This window comes from Sinohyriopsis cumingii, chromosome 19 (assembly GCF_028554795.1).
Source record: "Sinohyriopsis cumingii isolate HCF-2022 chromosome 19, ASM2855479v2, whole genome shotgun sequence".
Lineage (NCBI taxonomy): Eukaryota > Metazoa > Mollusca > Bivalvia > Unionida > Unionidae > Sinohyriopsis > Sinohyriopsis cumingii.
Window position 1 is genome coordinate 26,750,704 of NC_142979.1, and position 24,578 is coordinate 26,775,281.

At 32.7% G+C, this 24,578-nt stretch overlaps 1 protein-coding gene across 1 annotated transcript in view; it reads right to left on the reverse strand.

Moving 5' to 3' along the window:
• Positions 1-24,578, reverse strand: part of LOC149775325 (TBC1 domain family member 10A-like) — a 123,383-nt gene that overhangs the window by 73,260 nt on the left and 25,545 nt on the right. Inside the window, exons 2-4 of the mRNA XM_089944037.1 lie at positions 18,087-18,186; positions 16,356-16,463; positions 10,354-10,460 (exon numbers count right to left, since the gene is read on the reverse strand). Of these exons, the coding sequence (XP_089800163.1) occupies positions 10,354-10,460; positions 16,356-16,463; positions 18,087-18,186 (315 nt within the window). The remainder of the gene's footprint in view (positions 1-10,353; positions 10,461-16,355; positions 16,464-18,086; positions 18,187-24,578) is intronic.

Consider the following 24,578-nt stretch of genomic DNA (forward strand, 5'->3'; position numbering starts at 1 on the left):
CGAGCAAAACAGCCAATGAAAAATGATGTTTCTAACACAACTAGGCATTAGGTTAACGGGAAATCTCTTGGAAGTTGATGTATTAGGATGTATTAAGAAATAGCCCCCCAAAATGTGTTTCCTACTTGTATTTGAGGCGAAAACGACAAAAATCTCCAGGGGTTAACGAGTTAAAAGTGACAAAGAAAAAATACTATATACCCCAGTAGTACTTATGCGCTATTAGTGCTAAGAAAAATCTTGTCTGCTTTGACAGTTTAACCATATTAGCTTCTGTCATCAGCACCATACTATAATCTTTTTTATCTGTACTTGACAGGGTTCTCCATATAATTTTTAAAGCTGGGGTCCAGGACTCCTTCCTTGAAAAAAGGTGGGGTTCCCAACCCATAAAATAGGAGTCACAATAATCTGATCTTTTTTATTTGCTTGCAGTGATTCTGAGAATTATGCACATATTGTTCTATCACAAATATATGTCATCAGATTGCTAATTCTCAATCATTGTGAAATATTTAGTACAAATACAAATAAATGAGAAGCTAAAGCAATTGAGAACAGCAATATTACAATTATAACAACTGCCAGGACTCTCAGGTCTTAAATATGTAACAAAAAATGGCTTTTAGTAAACTCAACAAATATTTTATTTCTCTAAGTTAAAAGGTGAACATGTAAGAGACACAGTATTGTGAATTAAATCCCAAATAATCATAAATATCCTATCACAAAAGTATAAAATATTCAGAATGAATTTTAATTCTTGAATGTATTATGTACCAAGAGTCTTTAATGTCCTGGTGTACCATTATGGCAATCCAGAATGTCTTTGAGTTTTCAATAATCCCAAAGCAGTGTTTTACTCAAACACAGTCAGTGAGCACCTTGTAATTTCAAAAATAATTCCTCTCAAATTACAACTGAACACAAACAAAAACTCTGATCATAGATTCCCAATGACTGTAATTAAAACAGGAATGAATGATTGTTTACCAAGTCTTATACATACTAATTTCCACTGACCTGTGATGCAATATTGTTTTCTACAGACTAACCACCAACACATAAACAACGTCCAGTCTTGAACTCAAATTCAAGCAAACATATTGTTTACTTGTAACAGTCATAACAAAAATCCAGGTAGGTACAATCCTCAATGATGGAAAAAATTAAGCACACAATATAGATACACATAACATAAAGACTTTACCTTGCTATTCTTTAATTTCGATTACAGCTATAGCTGAAATCATAGAGGTCATGTAGTCATTCAACATTATTGCAGTAATTGGTTTACAATTTGATTCTACATACTTTCAAATGGCAAGTACTCATGTTATTTAGATTCTCACACATCCATATTAATTTGGAACATGCACCGAGAAGTATATAGGGAAAAATCAATGGTAAAGTACGTGGACATTTTTGGACAAGATTGAATCCTGAATGTTGCATTTTCACAATGAAAGTTATGTAATAAACAAATTCACACTATCCCATATAGTGACAACTGGATCTTATGTGCTCTTTTCTTGACCCATTTTTGTACCTGCCCACCAGTATAAATGTGCATAGCAATGGATAATTTTTGTCGAGATATTTCTCGATGACAGTTAAGGTGCAGATCATTTGATAGTAGTAATCAGGATTGAATAGACTTTGGTTTAACAAAAATAGTATTCAAATTTAAAACAATTTATATTTAACTGAAGATGAGTAAATGTGCATACATGACCTGTCTGACTTTGACTACAGAAGGAATCAATGAAGAGATTAAGATTCTTTTCTATATTAATTTATTTAATTAATTTAATTCCATTCAAAATAAATAAATTTGCCACAGCAATCAAAGAAGAAACAAATGACCACATTCAATTCACCATGCAGTTTGTCTATACCTTACAGATACCCCCATCAATACAATGCAATTAAAGGGGAAAGTTCCAAGTCAAAAAGGAGCCACAATGCCATAAAATCTGTCTAAAAAACATCAAAAAATCAAACTTAACCTACATGTTATTAACATAAACCTCATAGCAAACTTACTTTTGATAATCATAAATGAAGTCCATAAAAAATTACTGAGTGCAAATCAAACATTTCTTCGGTCTTCTACATGTAAAGCCTCATAACTAAAATTTGAATGCAATCCAAAAGCTCTTAAGCAGAAATAAAAACAAATTGCCAGGTTTTAAGTCAAATAGGAACCATGACTCTATTAAATTTTGATAAATGTGGTAAAAACTTAACTTGAATTAGGTGATATATAAAGCCTGTTACCAAATTTCATTTCAGTATACAAATGCAAAATTGAAGAGAAAGCCAAAAATCGTACCAGGGGCCATAATTCCATCAAATTTGTCAAAAACCTTTAACTAGGTCTTCTTAAATATAAAGCCTTATATCAAATGAAAATTTAGTTCATTATGTCCTTCAAAAGTTACTGAGTAGCAAAAAATTTTGTGACAAGCACAACAGGACAGAATAGGATGGTAAAGGATGCAAATGACAGACATGTGTGACATTGTATGTCCCTCCATGGATTTGGTAAAGCATTGAAAAGTCATTGAATAGTTCAACTGTAGATTTTGATGTGCTTAGATCCTACCAGGTTTGAGATTCGATTTACTTCCTTATAATTTTTTCTCAAGTATGCTGTACACCCAATTGTATGCAAGCAAAAGCTCAGATATGCTGTCATATTAATATAACCCATGATATGTTGTCATGTTAACATAACCCAAGATATGCTGTCATATTAATATAATGCTGATATGTTGTCATAACCCCTGATATGCTGCCATATTAATATAATGCTGATATGTTGTCATGTTAACATAACCCCTGATATGATGTCGTATTAATATAATGCTGATATGTTTTCATAACTCCTGATATGCTGTCATATTAATATAATGCTGATATGTTATCATGTTAACATAACCCCTGATATGCTGTCGTATTAATATAATGATATGTTCTCATGTTAACATAACCCTTGATATGCTGTCATATTAATATAATGCTGATATGTTGTCATGTTAACATAACCCCTGATATGCTGTCATATTAATATAATGCTGATATGTTTTCATAACCCGTGATATGCTGTCATATTAATATAACCCCTGATATGTTGTCATGTTAACATAACCCCTGATATGCTGTCATATTAATATAACACTGATATGTTGTCATGTTAATATAACCCCTGATATGTTGTCATATTAATATAATGCTGATATGTTGTCATGTTAACAATACCCCTGATATGCTGTCATATTAATATAACCCCTGATATACTGTCATGTTAACATAACCCGATATGCTGTCATATTAATATAATGCTGATATGTTGTCATGTTAACATAACCCGTGATATGCTGTCATATTAATTTAACCCCTGATATATCATCATGTTAATATAACCCCTGATATGCTGTCATATTAATATAACCCCTGATATGCTGTCATGTTAACATAACCCCTGATATGCTGTCATATTAATATAACACTGATATGTTGTCATGTTAACATAACCCCCGATATGCTGTCATATTAATATAATGCTGATATGTTGTCATGTTAACATAACCCCTGATATGCTGTCATATTAATATAATGCTGATATGTTGTCATGTTAACATAACCCCTGATATGCTGTCATATTAATATAATGCTGATATGTTGTCATGTTAACATAAACCAAGACATGATGCTATATTTGGATAAACTAGCTAACATATTAAAATAAACCCAGATGTGTTGTCAAATTTACATAAACCCAGACATGCTGTCATACCTACATAAACCCAGACAAGTTGTCATACTTGCATAAACCCAGATATGACGTCATACTTACATAAACCCACACATGCTGTCAAACCTACATAAACCCACACATACTGTCATACATAAACCCACACATGCTGTCATATTAATATAAATCCATATGTGTAGTCACATTAACATAAACCCAGAGATGATGTCACGTTTACATAAATCCAGATATGCTGTTGTATTTACAGAAATCCAGATAGGCTGTTGTATTTACAGATACCTAGATATGCTGTTGTCTTTACATAAAACCAGATACACTGTTGTTACAGGATAAACCTGGATTTGCAGTCAAATAAAGCCATATATGCTGTCATATTAACATAAAACCAGACATGTTCTCATGTTACCATAATGTACATATGCTGCTGTATGCACATAAAACCAGATATGATGTTGCATTGACATAAATCCATACAGTATATGCCCTACTATAATATTAATAATAATAATAATAATAATAATAATAATAATAATAATAATGATAATAATAATAACATTATTAATAATAATGAGGACTTTGTATAGCGCCTAATCTTTAGAAGCTCTAAGTGCTTTACAACATTAGACAACACCTATAAGATAAAAAAATTTAAAAACGACATATAATAATATTATTAAAAAAACACACACCATGAAATTAGAAAAAACAATAAAATAAAAAAATTAAAATAAAAAAAATAAAATTAAAAAAAAATGCTGAGAATATTTCAGGTAGGAAACATTATTAGATCTTTAAATTTGTTCTTGCAGTCGAAATAATTGAGTTTTGAGAGCCCTCTTGAATGTAATCATTGTGTCTTTGTGTCTAAGTTCAGTGGGCAATTCATTCCACGTTGCTGGGCCTTGGTATGCAAAAGAACACTGTCCATATGACTTTGTTTTCATAGTGGGAATAATGAGTATACAATTGTCAGAAGAGGAGCGTAAGTATCTTGCTGGTGTGTACACATGGGTGAGATCGGATAGGTATACTGGACTAGAGTCCGACAGTGAAACGTAGCACAGAGAACAAATTTTGTGTTTGATTCTGGATCGAATGGATAGCCAGTGTAGGGTACAGAGCAGCGGGGAGGTGTGTTCTGATCGTAGTACTCTAAGTATGATCCGAGCAGCTGCGTTTTGAACTTTCTGAAGTTTCTGGAACAGATATTGAGATGAACCAGACAGAATTGAGTTACAATAGTCCAGTCTTGAAAGTACTAATGAACACACAAGTGTTTTAGTGGCATCAACTGAAAGATATTTGCAAATTGAGCTGATGCATCTCAGCTCAAGATATGCAGCCTTGCATATGTTCATGACATGTTGGTGCAATGTGAGAGTACTGTCCAGAGTAACACCTAGGTTTCGTACTGATTGTGTGAATTTAATGTTGGCATTGCTGATATTTATTGTTTGAGGTAAAGGATATGAATGAGAAAGTCTTTGTGTTGTGATCAGAATGGCCTCAGTTTTATCATCATTCATCTGCAGCTTGTTACATGTCATCCATGATTTCAGATCATGATGGTATCATCAATTTTAATTGGGTGGTTAGATTTGTACCTTTGGGTGTCATCAGCATACAACTGGTGAGACGCTGGATGATGATCTATGACACTTGAGAGTTGCTGAGTGTACAGAATGAAGAGAACAGGTCCAAGAACAGACCCCTGTGGAACACCACAACATAGATCAACTGAGCTGGAATGTATTCCATTTGCAGATACAATTTGTGTCCTGTTGACCAAGTAGGATTTGAACCACAGTAAGGCTGTATCATGAATGCCAAATACATGCTGGAGACGGTGAAGTAATATATCATGGTCTATTGTGTCAAATGCTGCAGACAAATCAAGGAGGGTGAGGACTGAAATAATCACATCAAACAAGATAACCTGTCCCATTAAATATAAACCCATGTATACAAACCCTTATACATGTATCTGCCAACTTATGTGATTTCAACTAATGCAAATTTTGCATTTTCATATGAAATTTTTATACAATTTTTTTAACATTGAAGACTAAATAGTAAATAATTTTGTCTAAAACAAACACTTTGGGATTTATAAATGGCTAAAATGAATGGTATTAATGTTAACTGAATTAAGCATATTTCAATGAAAATGAAAGGCAGTGAAACCAAAAATGCAGTATATTCTGTCACGTTAAACATAAATCCATATATTCTGTCATGTTAAACATAAATCCATGTATTCTGTCATGTTAAACATAAATCCATGTATTCTGTCACTTTAAACATAAATCCATGTATTCTCTCATGTTAAACATAAATCCATGTATTCTGTCACTTTAAACATAAATCCATGTATTCTGTCATGTTAAACATAAATCCATGTATTCTGTCACATTAAACATAAATCCATATATTCTGTCATGTTAAACATAAATCCATGTATTCTGTCACTTTAATCATCAATCCATATATTCTGTCATGTTAAACATAAATCCATGTATTCTGTCATGTTAAACATAAATCCATGTATTCTGTCACTTTAAACATAAATCCATGTATTCTCTCATGTTAAACATAAATCCATGTATTCTGTCACTTTAAACATAAATCCATGTATTCTGTCATGTTAAACATAAATCCATGTATTCTGTCATGTTAAACATAAATCCATATATTCTTTCATGTTAAACATAAATCCATGTATTCTGTCACTTTAAACATAAACCCATGTATTCTGTCATTTAAACATAAACCCATGTATTCTGTCACATTAAACATATCTCTAAATAGGCAGTTGTATTCACATAAATCCAGATATGCTGACATATTCAGTGTTTTATCTATCCATGCGTCATTCGTCCAATACGCAGACTTTTCTGATATGACACACAAAAATGGTTGCTGATAAGTAAATTGATGCACCCCAATGTTATGTTTTACTCATTCACAAAAAACAAAGGTTTGGTCTAAAACTCATTGAAGGTAGGTAAATTGATGCACCCCAATATTATGTTTTGCTGATTAAAACAAAATAAAGGTTTGGTCTAACTACTGTAATGACTAGGTTATAACTCTCCGAAATGGAAAACATGCGCACATCAGTTTCTTACGCTAATGTTATCATAACACATAGTTAAAACTGAGTGTGGAGCCTGGAGCTGACCTTATGTGACCTGTAAATGTCACATCATTTGTAGCAACAGGATGTTAGAACCATACCCAAGAAAGAGGCAGAAAATAAACGTGATTTTAAAGTGATTCTCATGAGAAACTATTATTTTATGCACACCTTTCTCATGCATGAAGCAACAATTTCTATTTGCTCAATTTATGCCTTGAGTTGTTCCAATATACTGTCAGCATTCGATTGAAAATGGCGACCAAGGCAAAAGAGTTAAAATAGATCCAAAACAAACGAAATTATCTTTTGGACCGCATTTATGACTGACCAACGATAATAGTATTGTTATCAAACCGGTGGAGCGTTCTTCATCCAATGATGAGCTACAGTTTACACTTAAGATAAAATGTAATTTGTGCAGCAATGGTTGAAACACAGCTGGCTATGTTTTCAAATAGAAGTCGAGTGAATAATGTGACAGTTAAGACACCTTTATATTTTGCCAAATATGTACAGAGACTAAAGGGGCCCCGAGTGGCCGAGTGGTCTAAAGCGCTCACCGTTCCGGATCACTGCCATCTCACCTCTGTCTGCGTGTGTTCGAGTCCAAGGCTCGGCTAGCGTGGGTACGTGGGAAAGCCTGCCAGTAGCTTCTCATGTGTCGGTGGTTCTTCCCTGGGTTTTCCAGGGTTCTTCCTCCACCAGTTATACTGGCCACCATGTATAGCCTATCTTGTGCTGAAAAATGGCGTTAAACCCTAGAACAACAACAACAACAACAACAACAGAGACTAAAAATAAACAGCATGACCAAATGTGCAAAAAACAATAACTCTCAGAACAGTACACTGGCAAGGCATACAGGGTTGCCAGAACACAAACTGCTGACTGAAGGTCCACAACACCAGGCAGATTTAAATGCAGGGTTATAAAAACATTCTTCCAAACAAGACATAACAGTGAAAGTGCAAGTTAAGTGTGTACATTGTCTGGGTGTAGAAGAAAGACATCCCTTATTTTAAAATACAAATCTCTTCTTAATTTAATACATGACTTAGTGACTGAAGAAATTGATGCCATTGGCATTTTGAAGAATTCTGCCAATAAGTATGACTCGGCTACTACCTGTTAAGAGTTACTGGAGCGCATATCAAATATTGTTGCGAATATGTGACATGCAAAATTTGTCATTTGTGACAGTAATGGCAGATGAAATCACCAACATAGTCAACAATAAACGCCTTGTCATCTATGCTCAGATTATGTCTGATGACATGAAACCTTCAACAAGATTTTTAACATATATAATGTTCAGATGCTTCTGGCACAGGAATTGCCTTATTGGCTTTAGTTACATTATATAACTAATATTTTCATTGTGTATTTAAACAATATAATTATATTTTAAAAACTACTGAAAAGTGATCATCAGCTTGAATAAGATTCACAGGCTTGGTCTTTGACTCGCTGTTGTTTGCCTTGATGAGTCAAATGACTTACATGAAGCCATTTGTACTTAAAACATTGCATATTTACAAATTCTCAGAAATGCTGTTTTGTTTTTACATCAATCCAGGCATGCTGTCATATTAACATATCCCCATATATACTGTTGTATCTGCATAAACCAAGATATGCTGTCATATTAACATATTCCCATATATACTGTTGTATCTGTATAAACCAAGATATGCTGTCATATTAACATATCCCCATATATAATGTTGTATCTGCATAAACCAAGACATGCTGTCATATTAACATATTCCTATATATACTGTTGTGACTGTATAAACCAAGATATGCTGTCATATTAACATGTCCCCATATATAATGTTGTATCTGCATAAACCAAGATATGGTGTCATATATACTTAACACTAATGCTGACATATTATCATAAATCCAACTATGCCGCCATATCAACAAGACCTCTCACAAGATATCATGTTAACATAAACCGAGATATGCTTTTATTTTAACATAAACCCATATATGCTGTCATGTTAAAATAAACCAAGATAAGTTGTCATGTTAAAATAAACCAAGATAAGTTGTCATGTTAAAATAAACCAAGATAAGTTGTCATGTTAAAATAAACCAAGATAAGTTGTCATGTTAAAATAAACCAAGATAAGTTGTCATGTTAAAACAAACCTTAACATAAACCAAGATATGTTGTTGTGTTAACATGAACCAAGATATGTTGTTGTGTTAACATGAACCAAGATATGTTGTTGTGTTAACATGAACCAAGATATGTTGTTGTGTTGACATGAACCAAGATATGTTGTTGTGTTAACATAAACCAAGATATGTTGCTTTTAGTCTGACATAAGCCCAGATATGCTGTTGTATAATGCATTCAGCTGTTTGCTTACTCACTACTAGAACAAAAAGCACATGGTCTGATCTGCCAAAATATTTTGTAATGATAGATCTGGGTCAGTACTATTTGCAGTTGGGTCTGTTTTAAACAATACCCAAGCTCCAGTAAGATTTGAATGAAATGATCTGCCCATATTAAGGAGTATGTTATATATCAATTTAAGGAAACTACATGCTTAGGTAAGAACAGTACACTGAACAAGGAAACTATATGCTTAACCGATTCGGCCCCAATCCCGTCTGTAGGCTGTACCCTACTTCCGAGCTCTGCAGCATCAAGGTCATTTAAGATACACCAACGTGGGTGGTATTACAAAAAAGCAGACAGATATAGCTCTAAAATGATACCAAATAATCTGGAAGTTCTAGTTGCACTACAAAATACAGAGGGAAAAACTTCATTTTTTGGACCCGTTTTTTTTTTCACCCAAAATTTGCTCCAGGTCAGAATGCGATTTTGTGTCCGGATTTTAGACCTTTTGGCCTCAGATCTAAGCCATACTGGTCTTAACTACACACAGACAGGTGATTTGTTTGGGCATTTGGAATAAATTGCGGTCTCCATATGAAAATGATGAGTCCATTAAGCAAAACTAACCAAACAAAAAAACCCCAAAGAACTCCAACTTTTTTCCGTCTGCTCATGCGCAAGCAAAATAACCAATGGAAAATGATGTTTCTAATACAACTAGGCATTAGTCTTATGGAAAATCTGTTGAAAGCTGATGTACTATGATGTATTCAGAAATAGCCCCCCAAATGTCTTTCTTACGCACATTTCAGGCAAAAGCGACAAAAACCTCTGGGGCCAAATGAGCTAAGAACAGTACACTGAACAAGGAAACTATATGCTTATGTAAGAACAATACAATGAAAGAGGAAACTATATGCCTAAGTAAGTTTAGTACACTGAATCATACATTAAGTGTTTGACTTCATTATTTTTTTGTCCAAAATTAATTTTCATCTATAGAAATTCACATTCATATGCCATCAACAACCTCAAACACCATTGCCCTTAAAAAAAAGCCCAAGTTTTACTTACCCATGACCTTCCTTGGACATAAACATTTCATGCAGAGGAAATTGTCGATGAAGATCTTTTTTGATATCTTCTGCCCACTTAGGATCAACTGTTTGCCTCAAATACTCCTACAAATAACATACATTAAGGTTACTAAAAAGAACAAATAAAACAAAGCTAGAATATGATTAATGCAAGAAAAAAGGTTTGTATTCATCTGTTAACATTGGTCATTGTCAGTAACTCATAATGTAGACAAGCCTGTGGCAGATATAGGTTACAGTGGATTTTTATTTTTTATGACTACTGAATAAAAGCATTATGTATATTTAATTTGCTTTGTTTGTTTTATTTTTTTTACTTCATTATACATGTATACTATGAATAATTATATTCTGGACTTGACTTTGTCCTAAATAAAGTTCATTTTCTACCTGACCAAAATCATTGGGTTTTTTTTTATTTTGAAAACAATATATATATATATATATATAATATAATAAAATAAACAATTCCAATACATAGAATGTGTGACCGGTTTTGCTTTAATGCTTCATCAGACTGAATTCAAACTGAATTCAATATCATTGTTTACATCATTAAATATGTTGTTTCTAAGTGATCAATGAAATGAACATGACATTATGACATAAACAAGATGACGTCATAGCTTACATTTTTAACCTAATTGACTTATACTTTAACGAATAATTTACATGGAGATTTACATATACAGAACAGACCAAGATATCTTAATACATGCAAATACATAAAACTGGATCTTAAAAATGCATATATCTCTATTGACAACTATATCTAAAATTTATGATTTAATAGAGATAAACAGTTTTATCAATATTTGTATTATGTATAATGCACAGTTTTATCAATATCTGTATTATGTATAATGCACACTTATTAAGATATTGAAAATAAATAAATTTAAAAAACATATATCTTGATATATTCTTGATAAATGTTACATAGTTTATCAGAACTCAATTTATATAATAAAAAATTATGGTGTGCATAATGCTTACTATCAACTATTTTATAAATAATTAATCATATTATATTGAGAATTAATTTAGAAATGCAATTTCATTTTTAAAGAATTAGTAAACTTATTTTAATGATATTAGATTATACTTTTACCAATTAAGTTTTTCTGCAAAGTAGAATAATAAAAAAAATATTCATGTCTAATTGTAAACATGGGACATAATTCATTAAAAAAAAAAGGTAAGGAAAGAAAAACAGAATTAATGAATGTCATATAGTGTTTTTGAATTTAGGTCTTTTGGATATAACGTGTTAAGACGGTGAATCCAATAGGTTTCCTTTAGCAGACATTCCATTTCAGAATCATCTTTAACAATAGGTCGGAAGGAAAAATCTTGCAAGGTATGGGAAATTTTGTTAAAATGTGCGGCAACATGAGATGAAAATGATTGATCGATATAATTTTTTATATCTGATCTATGTAGGTTCATACATTTAGATATTTGTTGACTGGTTTGTCCAATATATTGGATGCCACATTTTTTGCATGTTATCAAATAAATAACATTTGATGTTGCACAATTAGTATCACAATGCATATTAAAAGTTTCTTTCGTATTATTACTATTTAAAGAAGCATTTTCATTAATAAATGAACAGTGTGAACATCTAGGTCTATTACATTTAGCTGATGATCCTATTTTATATCATGTTTTTCTAATTTAGAATTAGGAAATCTTTAAGAGTTTTAGTCCTTTTATAAGCAAGCATGGGTTTGCTTTCGTGTAGCGATTTAACACTTGCTTTACATGATAAGTTTAATAAATCCCAAAATTTACTGATAATCTTACCTATATTAGGCAAACTTGGATTATATTCAATAACAAAAGGAATGATATCTTCTTTTCTATTTTTGATTTTACATTGTAAAGATTCAAGTTGTAAGGGAAGATACTTTTTGGAAAGCAGTATTAATGATGTCAATGGGTAATTTCTATTTAAAAAATACTGACCTAACTCTATCGAAGATGATTTAAAAACAGCGTCATCTGAAATAATTCTTATATATATATATATATATATATATATATATATATATATATATATATATATATATATATATATATATATATATATATATATATATATATTCTCTATGAGTGTGGGATTAATAATAAAATTATTGTTAATAGATGTCAACATATTTATCTTGGTCTGAGTCAAGGACATTGTTTTTTCTATGTTAACTAAGATTTTATCTTTAAAACATTTGGAACCTTCCAGAATGAAATTTTCTATTAGGTAATAGTGAACTTAGAAAATGTTAATTGTGACCGAAGGTCAAGTAAAGGACTATATAATCTTGCTTTTCAAAAAATTATTTATTCATGCTTTAAGATCTAAGCTGAATAAGTTGTATTATTCTTGTGTCCAGTGTTTCATTTGGGCTGGAATTTATTTATTCAAATTTTTTAAATCAAGTGATTATTCTCAGGAAATACAAAGTACTCAAAACTAACATTCTTGGAAATAGCGACTTGAATTTAATGTGACATTTCAAATATTCTCGGATTGTAGTTTTGTGATTCAACAAATACTGTTGGCACATCACTAAAACACAGGCTACCACAGGTAAATCAACACTTCCAATGTTGGATTATTAATTAGGAATATCACTAAAGTTTATTCAGAACATTAATCATTAGGACCTGTGTTTAAAATTCTAGGATTATTTGTGATTTATTTTGCAATACCATAAGTTCTCTTTACATTTTTCCCTTTGTATTCAAGGGAAATAAATTATGTTAAATTTTTTTAAAAACTTGTTGGTTCTTACTCTTTTCTATTACTTATTTTGAAGTTTTAAGACCACAGAGTTATAATAACATATCAACAGTCCTATGTTACGTCTTTAGGCTCTAATAAACCATAACAAAGAAAGAGTGAAAACAACAAGCTTTGAAAACTTCAACAAATACTTTATTTCCCTCGAAAAACAATGTAAAAACATGAAAGAATAAGAACTTACAGTTTTAAGAAAACAAATCCAGAAATAATAAAAGAATAATCTACAAATTAAATTTTAGAAGTCCTAGTAATGAAATGTTCTAAAGAATTCAAGTTTGACTCCCAATGAAAGTTCCAAAATGGAAAGTGATGACATATACTGTAGCTAGTATCATGCTGTTGTGTCTACAGATCTTTGTTGTTTCACGAACAATATTCTGGTGTTTGAATTTCCAATTAAATGTCAAGATATGTCTTTGTCCAAGAATTCTGTATGAGCAAATATTTCCAGGAAAAAGAATTAATCTTTTAGAATCCAAATAATCTGAATAAAAATGAAAATGTAACTCCAAACTGGTCACCACAAAATGAACACCTTATGTCCCAGTGTTTAGAAGCCCAATTAACTAAATTCGCTCTCGACATCAGTATAAAACCTAAATACTGCACAAAAGAGATGCCTGGATGAGGGTCACATGATCATCTTCCAGAACTGTTTAGAAGCTATTTACATGTCTAAGGTCATGTATTCCAGTACAATCTCAATCTCACTCTACGTATCCCAGAATAAAAATAAATTTAAAAAAAGTTGTTTACTTGATTCTCTAGGTCAGCTTTTAGATACAAAGTTTGGTGTTTACAACAAAACAATCAGGTCAAAATAATTTCTGGAAAGTACCAAATTCCAGTAAAGAAAATTACATTACTTTGACATGTAATGAAATAAAAATAAAAGATTTTAAAACTTACAAACAATTAAATTAAATCAAATATAAATTAAATCAAATATACATAACAGAAAATGTGTACAGTCACTGAAGCATGAAAAGTAGGTTACAGCAATCCATTCTCTATCCTACCTGATGTGGTGGATTGAAATGCAGGTAATCACCATTATTTTCCTAAACTAAATTTATGATGCCTGCCTTGTAAAAACATATGAAAACTGCTCAGGTGGGTTTATAATCTGAAAAAATTCTCTCAAGTAAATGTTTCACATAACTTTGTGGGGATGGGCCAATCATCAAAATAAGTCTTGTTGTTGTTGTTGTTCTAGGGTTTAACGCCATTTTTCAGCACAAGATAGGCTATACATGGTGGCCAGTATAACTGGTGGAGGAAGAACCCTGGAAAACCCAGGGAAGAACCACCGACTCATGAGAAACTACTGGCAGGCTTTCCCACATACCACGCTAGCCGAGCCTTGGACGCGAACCCACGCAGACAGAGGTGAGATGGCAGTGATCCAGAATGGTGAGCACTTTAGACCACTCGGCCACTGGAGATTTACTGCATACAGAGCAAGCATTTGTAACAAAGTACTTCTGTGTAAGGTCTCTAGAATTAGGCAATCTTCAGCATATACTCAAAACTGGTAATGGTTTATTATTCTTCAAAAAATTTTGGTGGCTTCATTTAACTTACTGGTGGAGCAAATGCTCCATTTAACTCACACCAAAGATCAGGGCAAATGCAACTGAATAATCACAAGGCACATGCGAAAAGTGTACTTGCCCTGTAAAACTTGTATGAAGTATTCCAACTAGAAATGTGTCCATATGACAAGGATGGACCAACCATTGCAATGCAATTTAAGGGGAAATCTCTAAATAAAACAGAAGCTATAACCGATCCAATTATGCTAGAAAATGGTTCAAATCAAATCTGGTCAAGATCTTCTAATGTGGAGACTGAATTTTGATTCAATCCATAAAGACCTTTAAAACTTGCTGAGAAAAACCCAAAGTGCACACTTTTAAGTCAAACAGGGGCATAAACTCCATAAAATTTTTCTGGGGGAAAAGGTGAAAAACAAATATTGACCTTGGTCTTAATAATGAAAATTTTATACCACATTTTTATTTTTAATCCATGAAATTCTTTGAAGTTACTGAGCTGAAACTGAATGGCAAAGTATAAAGTCACATTTAGGCTGTAATTATGTACATTTTGTAAATTTTTGCCAGAAAACTGTTAAAATCAAATTTAACCATGTAATGCCATATATTACATTAAATCTGGCTTTAAGCCATAACATTTATCAAAAGCTATTTAGCAAAAACCAAAGTGGAAGTTTGAAAAATATCAAACAAGGTCCATAACTCCTAATTCTGTGTGAGAGTGATGAAAATCAAACATGACCTAGATCTTTATAATGTGAAACCGCACAGCAAATTTTGTTTGAATTGAAAATAATGAATGCAAGGTTCTAAGTCAAGAAGGAACCCTAACTTAAAAGAACTCTGAAATCAAACTTGACACAGGTCTTCATACAATAATGCATAATAAATCTGGCTACAATCCGTGTAATCTTTCAAAAGTTATTGAACGGAAACTAAATATGCAAAGTTCTAACAGGAACCAGTACTAAAAAAATCTGTAAAGAAATGGATGTAAATTAAACGTGACCCAAGTCTGATACTATATTTGGTTTATATCTATAAATCATTTAAATGTTACTGAGCAAAAACCAAAGTGCAAAGTTGTCAGTAAAACTGGGTTGAGGACTCCATATAATTCATCTGGAAAATGGTAAAGACTGAACTTGACCCAAGTCTTTATAATATAAAGTCTCAAACCAAATCTGACTTCAAATCAATTAAGTCCCTCAACAGCTACTAAACAGAAACTAATCCACGATGGACAGGGCTTGATGTTAAGTGACATGTGATACGATCTGATGGCAAATGATTGGCAAATCTATATGCACTGAAAAACCTTACTTATGCCAAGGGACACCTATAGACATTACCTAGGTTGTGGGTGTTTCTTTTGAACATATATAATAATATACACTACACAAAGTTCTGCCCTAATGACAGTGTACTGCTTCTCATGATACATTATAATAATCTGCAACCAAAGCCATCAAAGAAAATTACCTAATAAAAAAATGCTTATATATGTTAATACCAATGTCACCAACAACAACATCAATAAATGCCCTTTATGCAGGTAAGCTAATTAACATTCATCATAGAAAACTGATCAGTTTTTAAAAAAAAGAAGCATACCTCAAACCTTCCCTTGTTGTGTTCCATCATGTATTTACTCCCACACAAGAACTGCCATGCCCGTGCCCTTATAGAAGGAGGAATACCTTTTCGACACCTTTCTTTCACCTGGACAAACAGAATGTAGTGGATGAGGAATAATTTATTAAACTTATTTACTGAAATGAGTTCCATGTTCATAGGGACACCAAAAAATGGAATATGTAATATAGACAACATTGATTTCCTCTAATGTTTTCATATAATGATAAACTTTCAAATAAAGTCAAGAAATACCATATTTATTTATGCATAAAACACATCTAACTGTAAAAAGCAGAGAAACAAATATTATAAAATGTCTTGTTTGCTTACAATTATAAGAAAAATGAACAGCATACAGGCCCTGATCTGCCTGCATATTATGTGATGGCAGGTGTGGATCTATGCCATTTGCTATTTGAAACTAGTTACACACAAAAAATATTGTATGTATTGTACAGATCATGAATCTAATTGGGAAACTGACCTATTGCCAAAACACACCAACTAATAGGACATTGTATATTATATACATGTATGTAAATATTTTATGTTGACACCTGGTGCATATTAATTAGAATTACATAAAATGACTGCAAAAATGTTTATATTACTATTGTATAGAATGTATATATATTTGTGTTAGCTAGGTGAATGGCTTAGACATGACTATCCAACATGCCTACACTGCACCTGTAAATCATGTGATGCCTGTTTACCAGGGCTAGTATTGGTCAGCTGTCCATGGAGTATCAACATGTATTAGGGTTTGACTGATGGCTGTACATTAATTTTCTGTACTGTCATGGAGCTGGGGGGAGGGGGTATCCTAGAAATGTAAACTATGGTAACTTGATTTCTGTCTATTATGCATAAATGTCTGTACACGCCTAATTACATCACTAATTGTATCATATATATACTCACTCATAAGTCATGTCCAACTGCAAACAACACAGACCATTATCTGCCACCATATAATGTTATAGAAGATTATTGTATGTTCAGCTGATTACTCTAACCAAACTGCATAGACCCAGACCTGCTGGTGCATTATGTGATGATGACAGATTTGGGTCTGTGCAGCTTGCAGTTGGATTGGATTTGGACACAAGTATATACAATACTTACCAGTAAATGCATTACTGTCATTGTTTTGGGAGATTAACTCCATTTCTCAGTGCAAGATAGGCTATATAAGATGGCCAGTGTAACTGGCAGAGAAAGAGCCTGGGAAATCCCCTGTAAGACCCAACAACCCAGAGGAAGCTACTGGCAGTTATCTCACATACCCACATTGGCCGAGCCCGAGACTTGAACCCACATGACAGGTGACATGTCAGTGATCAGTAAAGGTGAGCGTTTTAGACAAGGGGCCTAAATAAAATGAACAAATCAAAGTTGGCATAAGGAATCAACAGAATGTTTTACAGTGCACAAGCAGAAAAATACTGCATACACTTTATTTCTGAATTGACCTAAAGTTACAGTAAATCAACATGTACTGTTTATTTACGAGTCTTCATGCCTCCCAAATTCCTTAAAAACATTGCTCTCCCCACCTTATAATTCTTGTCAATTAAGTTTATTTTAACTCTTGTATTTTTTTATTCTTGTAACCTAGCGTGAACCATTTTAACTGCTGGAAACTTAAGGACTAAAGCATTTTGTTTTAATTTTCATCTTGTTCAATCCCAAACAAAATCTAACCTTTTTAAATCTTTTACTCATCCACTTCTCCCAGTTCTGGAACATATCAAGCCACTTTAACTCTCGTTTTCTCAAAGTCTCAATTGGTGTCCGACGCTCACTGCAAAATTTAAGAAAATTCTCAGTACAAGTAAATTTTTAAAAAAACATTTAAGTAAATAAATGCACATTACTTTATACATTACTGTGATTTGACATGAATATTCACATAAAAATTAGATCCAACTGCAAACAGCACAGAATTACCGGCTATGAAGTCACAAAATACAGTATACTGTCAGAACTGGATCTGGTGTCACATAATACAGTATACTGCCAGAACTGATCTGATGTCACATAATACAGTATACTGCCAGAACTGGATCTATGCAGTTTATTATGAGCTTTCAGTAGACCAAACAACATAGACTCGTATTATCTGCTTTCACATTACAAATCAGCAGCAGATCAGGGTCAATATTGTTTGCAGTTGAACTTGACTTCCAAGCCAGTAGATACAGTATTATCCCCATACTTTAGGTGTAAATGATGTGATACCTCGCTCTCCCCACCATCACCCCCTGTCGTTCCCCCCATCCATCAGTCTGTAACCACTTCTCCAAAACCACTGGGTGGAAATTCACAACATTTGCTACATAAGTCGACTATGTGTTAACCTGGGCCCCTGGGAGAATATAGATAATACAAGGCATGAAAATATGCCAGTGAGCCACAGAATTAGCTTTAGTTTGAAAATGTGACCATGTACACCTTATAACGTGTGAGTGTGATTTGGATTTTTAACGTAGCTTTAACAATTTTTCAGTCATATTGCTACGATGTCTGCAGTGTGGCAGTTTTTAGTGATGTCTAGCACTGGGGCATCATGCCGCAGACATGTGGCATGATGTCCCACCCAATCACATTATCCTGACACCGGGCCGACCAGTCCTAACACTAACCTCTTAATGTTGAGCGCCAAGCGAGTCTGCTGTTAGTACCATTTTTGTAAGTCTTTGGTATGACTCGGCCGGGGATTGAACCCACGACCTCCCGCATCCGAGGCAGATGTTCTAACCACTAGGCCACCGGAGCGGTACACCTTATAACAGGAATGGTGTTATAATGAAGGGCATTATAGTGAGGAAGTATTGTAAATGTATTATTTTGTTTGGATACATCCCTCTTATCACCGTACACTTTCATGAATGATGGCACATAAATGTACATATGTATGTCAATGATAATAACACAATGAAACTAACAAACTGATACTAAAACTATGACATTAACACGCTGATATTAAAACAATGATACTAACACAGTGATATTAACACAATGAAACTAACACAATCATACTAACACAATGATATTAACACAATGATAATAATACAATGATAATAACACAATTACATTAACACACTGATACTGAAACTATGATATTAACACAATGATACTAATAATGATATTAAAACTGATATTAACACAGTGATACTGACAATATTAACACAATGAAACTAACACAATAACGCTAACACAATGATATTAACACAATGATACTAATACAATAATAACACAATTACATTAATACACTGATACTAAAACTATGATATTAACACAATGATACTAACAATGATATTAAAACAATGATACTAACACAGCGATACTAACACAATGATATCAACACAATGAAACTAACACAATGATATTAACACAATGATACTAAAACTATGATATTAACACAATGATACTGACAATGATATTAAAACAATGAAACTAAAACAAAATTATATTAATACAATGATACTAACATAATGATATTACCACAATGATACTTACACAATAAAACACAATGATACTTAAACAATGACATTAACACAATGATATTAATGCAATAATATTAACACAATAATTAAAGCTATCATACTAACAAACTGATATTAACACAATAACACTAACACAATAATACTACATGGTTCCCACGCTTTTCTAAAAATTAAATTTCCAGGTCATTTCCAGGGTTTTTCCAGGATGAAATTACTTTTTTCAAGGTTCACATATGACCATTAATAAATGGAATTAGAGAACATTTTAGATTATAAAGCATGCATTTTCTAAATCTAAAGGTGTTTCTCTTTCAAGACTCAAAAAACATCAAAGTCAGAAAAGATGATCATGTACAAAACCACAAAATGTATCACACGAAATAAGTTTGATTGTATTCCTATAAACCGGCATGTAAAGTCATTTCAATGTACAGAATAAAAATTCTAACTTTATTTTGCTGCATTATGTTGCTAAGTGGGAACAACATAATGAACATAAATTATGTTTTGTTTCCTTTCAAACCTATGCATCTCATAGAAAGTAACATTTCCTATTACAGTATATATATTTAAAAAAACAATAAACACAAATGATTAGAGTCTTGTCTTGTAACGAAAAGAGTTTAACCCTGAATTTATTGGTCAAAAAAATCCCAAACAACATATACTCCTTAACCCTTTACCTCATAAAGCATAGTGACAAAGTGCAGCGCACTATAAATAGAACACCTGTTACCTAGTTGACAGCATACGTATAGGCCTGCCTGTGAACTGTTAAGCAATGTACCAGTAGTGTATGTTACGTTTAACAGCAGTTTTAACCATTTTACATTTTTGGTACACAACTATTATATGTGGAAAAATTTAAGAGTAAAGTTCGACTGTTATAGCTGTGTAATTATTTTTCACGGAAGAAGACAATCTGGTCAAAAATCCATCATTTAAAAAATATTTTCAAAAGGGTTGATTTAAATTTTGACAAAAGACCTTCAAAATTATATACTGTTGTATAAACAAGGACTGAATTTTCTGTAAAAATCAACTTGTCTTCTTGTATTCATTAAACCAGTCCCCAAACCTGTATTGTACTGGGGCTCATATTGGTTTTTAATATATAATACAAGGGATGACAATTTCTCATTTCAACTCTGAGATGATACAATTTAGACTACTAATTTCGCTTAAAAGAAACAACAGTCCATTTTGTAATGCGAGTTTCCTCCGAATATTCCCAACCCATTTTTCATATTTGGACATTCAGGTTGGGGTGTGGAGTCATTGCAACTGCATACTGAAGATCTGGAATTTTCCGCCACCGTGCAGTAGCGACATATGGTAGTCGCTTACCAGTGGGCCAAAAAGATTTAAACTTATGATATATCGACTCATACCTACATTAAATCAATAGGAAAATGATTTATTTTCTCACAAATGGCAAGTATTATAATTGTTATGTCATTAATCCATTGACAGACAAGACAAAACTACAGCTTAGATGACACCTGACCCAAAACTCACCATTTGCATTACTAGTCACATGACTTCACAAATCTCAAATGACAACATCAGAAGTCCAATAGTCACATGATATTAACAACACACTCCTTTATAATATCGTTGTACTGAAATTCAATTATATTAAATGAAAGTCAGATACTTTTTGTAAAAACCAGCAATCTGGCCAGTCTGATTTATCAAGCAGAGAGCACATGTCAACGTGGTAGTCATGTGATACAACAAAACTCCAAAACTTGTTCTCGGAATATATAAATATGGAGAATTTTGTGTTTTTTCCTTTTTGTAATTTTATTACAACCAGTATAAGACTTTCATTTAATATTTTTTTTACTTTTTCTCCACAACATTTGAAAATGTGGCTTGTTAGATTTGTGTATTAATGCTTCAACTAGCAACATAAATTTCAAGTACCAGGTTACATTTCATCAACGACATAATGATTTTAATAGTCACAATTTCTGAGAAAATAATTAATTTTCATATCGATTTTATGCATGTATCACTTGATCTAACAATGTTTAAAGTTTGCTAGGCCATCCGGTAAACGCTTTGCCACCACCATGTTGGCCTCTTGTGATGCTAGACTGGTTTTCATACCTTCCATGTAAAAGGAAAGATACAGATATCAAACTGACTTTGAAAATAAAAGTCTACTAGACGAATCTAATCCACTGGGTGGTTGGACTGACGCAGCATATACACCTGTATGTTTATTGCAAGCAACCAAATGATCCATACTGTACCCTGTATGACTCAATTACATGATTGTTTCAGGCATCAAGTGGTGGTGGAAAATTCCTGGGTTTTTCCCAACTATGATCAATATCTGCGAAATTCAAGGACTTTTCATCTCTCCCAACTTCTTCTCTATTTCCCAATAGCGTGGGAACCCTGATATTAACACAATGGTATTAACACAATAATACTAGCACAATGATACTAACACAATGATATTAACATAATGATACTAACACAACGAAGGTGTCCCAAGTGGCAGAGTGGTCTTTAGTGCTCACTGTTATGGATCACTGCCATCTCACCTCTGTCTGCGTGGGTTCGAGTCTCAGTCTCTGCCAATGTGGGCATGTCAGAAAGCTTGCCAGTAGCTTCTCGTGGGTCGGTGGTTCTTTCCAGAGTTTTCCTGGATTCTTCCTCCACCAAGTATACTGGCCACCATGTATAGCCTAGCTTGTGCTGAAAAATGGCGTTAAACCCTAGAACAACAACTAACACAATAATACTAACACAACAGATACCTGTGAATTTCAGCATCTCCCCCCAAAAAAACGTTGTATTAAGCATTTTTAACAAAAATCTGATATGAAACATGTGATAACATTTGGCAGCTCCAGAATGATGAATTTGTGTAAAACATCTAAAACTAACATGTGACGACATGTTCAATAGCACCAAATAATACACTTGGACAAAACATCTAAAACATGTCATGACATTTTCAGCAACTCCATAAGATGAATTTGTACAAAAAATTTCTAACACTAACTTGATTATTTACAACCATTCATTTTTTTCATATACTATGAATCTCCATATTTTCATAAATAACTTTAACAGTCATACATCAACAGTTTGACAGTACACTCTCAACATATTTGAAATTTGACTATTTTCATACCTATCAACAACTGGATGAAAATTATAATATGTTTATTATAATTAATTATACCAATGAAAAATAATAAAAGTTTATGGGGAATTATAACTGGCATTAAGGCAATTTATATATGTACATGTTAAGTCCAACTGCAAGCTACATAGACCCTCGTATGCCATCATATAATGTGCTGGCAGACCAGGGTCAATGTTGTTTTGTTCTACAGATTAGTCCTAACAAACTGCATAGACCCAGATCTGCCCTTGCGACATGCAACACTAAATCTGGGCCTGTACAATTTGCAGCTGGACTCATCTTATAAGCAAGTATATACAGTACACATTTAATAATGTTGTCCACAGAACCCCTGCATATTATGAAAGGTGATTAATACAGAATAAAGAAACTGATGAGCAAAGAGCCACCAGCCTTACAGTCAATTTCAGTGAGTTTTATTTTTAATTTTGTTTTCTAAGTATCATTTCCATTGTTTTAAATCTGCAGAAATTAGAGTTGTGAGGGCTTTTTATGGTACATACTGGGAGTTGGCCACAGGTATTCTTTCACGCTGACAATAGCATCTGTAATTCGTAAAAATGACAGGGTTATTTATTACCTTATGACTCCTTCTGGGCAAATTGCTTACCCAAAGTAAGCCTGCCTTTCACTACTTGTCATAAGAAAGAAGTACATATACAAAGTTACATAACCAATACCTTAGGGGTATCTTTTATGTGAAGCTACAGTATTTTTATTTATTACTAGCCCAAAAATAACATTAAGCAAAATTTATGTAGCAGTTTTACAAAAATAGTCAATACAAAGGGATCCTACACATATAAGTCCCCATGTTATGCACTGTGTTGTATTGAACTGCTATATATATATATATATATATATATATATATATATATATATATATATATATATATATATATATATATATATATATATATATATATATATAGGCCGATGTATTTACTGGGTTTCTGTTTGTCTAGTCTGGCAACAGAGAGAAAGTCCCAGAAACAGAAATTCATGAAAATCTGTTTGGGACTTGCCACTTTTGGAAAAATACTATATGAATAATATTCAGAGTCTGTTTCAAACCCAAACAAAACCAGAATTACATCTGCAAGCTGAACAAAGATGTTCATTCAGGAATTTCTAGAAAGAATTAAATCTGACCTGGTCTTTGAACTTGATCAATTAATTTTTCATTCAAACAGAAATGCTTCAGTATGAAAAAAATCTATCTACACTGTATAGGATGCAATGTACTCTTAAGAAATTATTATTTGGCTAAATTTTGTGAAGTTTAAGTTCATTATAATAAGCACCCACCCACAATAACATAAGCAATGCCCCCCTTAAGATGTAATTAAATACTAAGGAGTTGGCTCCCTTTGACTATGTTGGGATCTCTTCACTCAGGAGGTGCATTATCTCTCACAATATGGTTGAAGAGAATAAAGGGGGACGGTGCATTATCTCTCACAATATGGTTGAAGAGAATAAAGGGGGACTCTACATATGTAACTGGGTCACAATTAG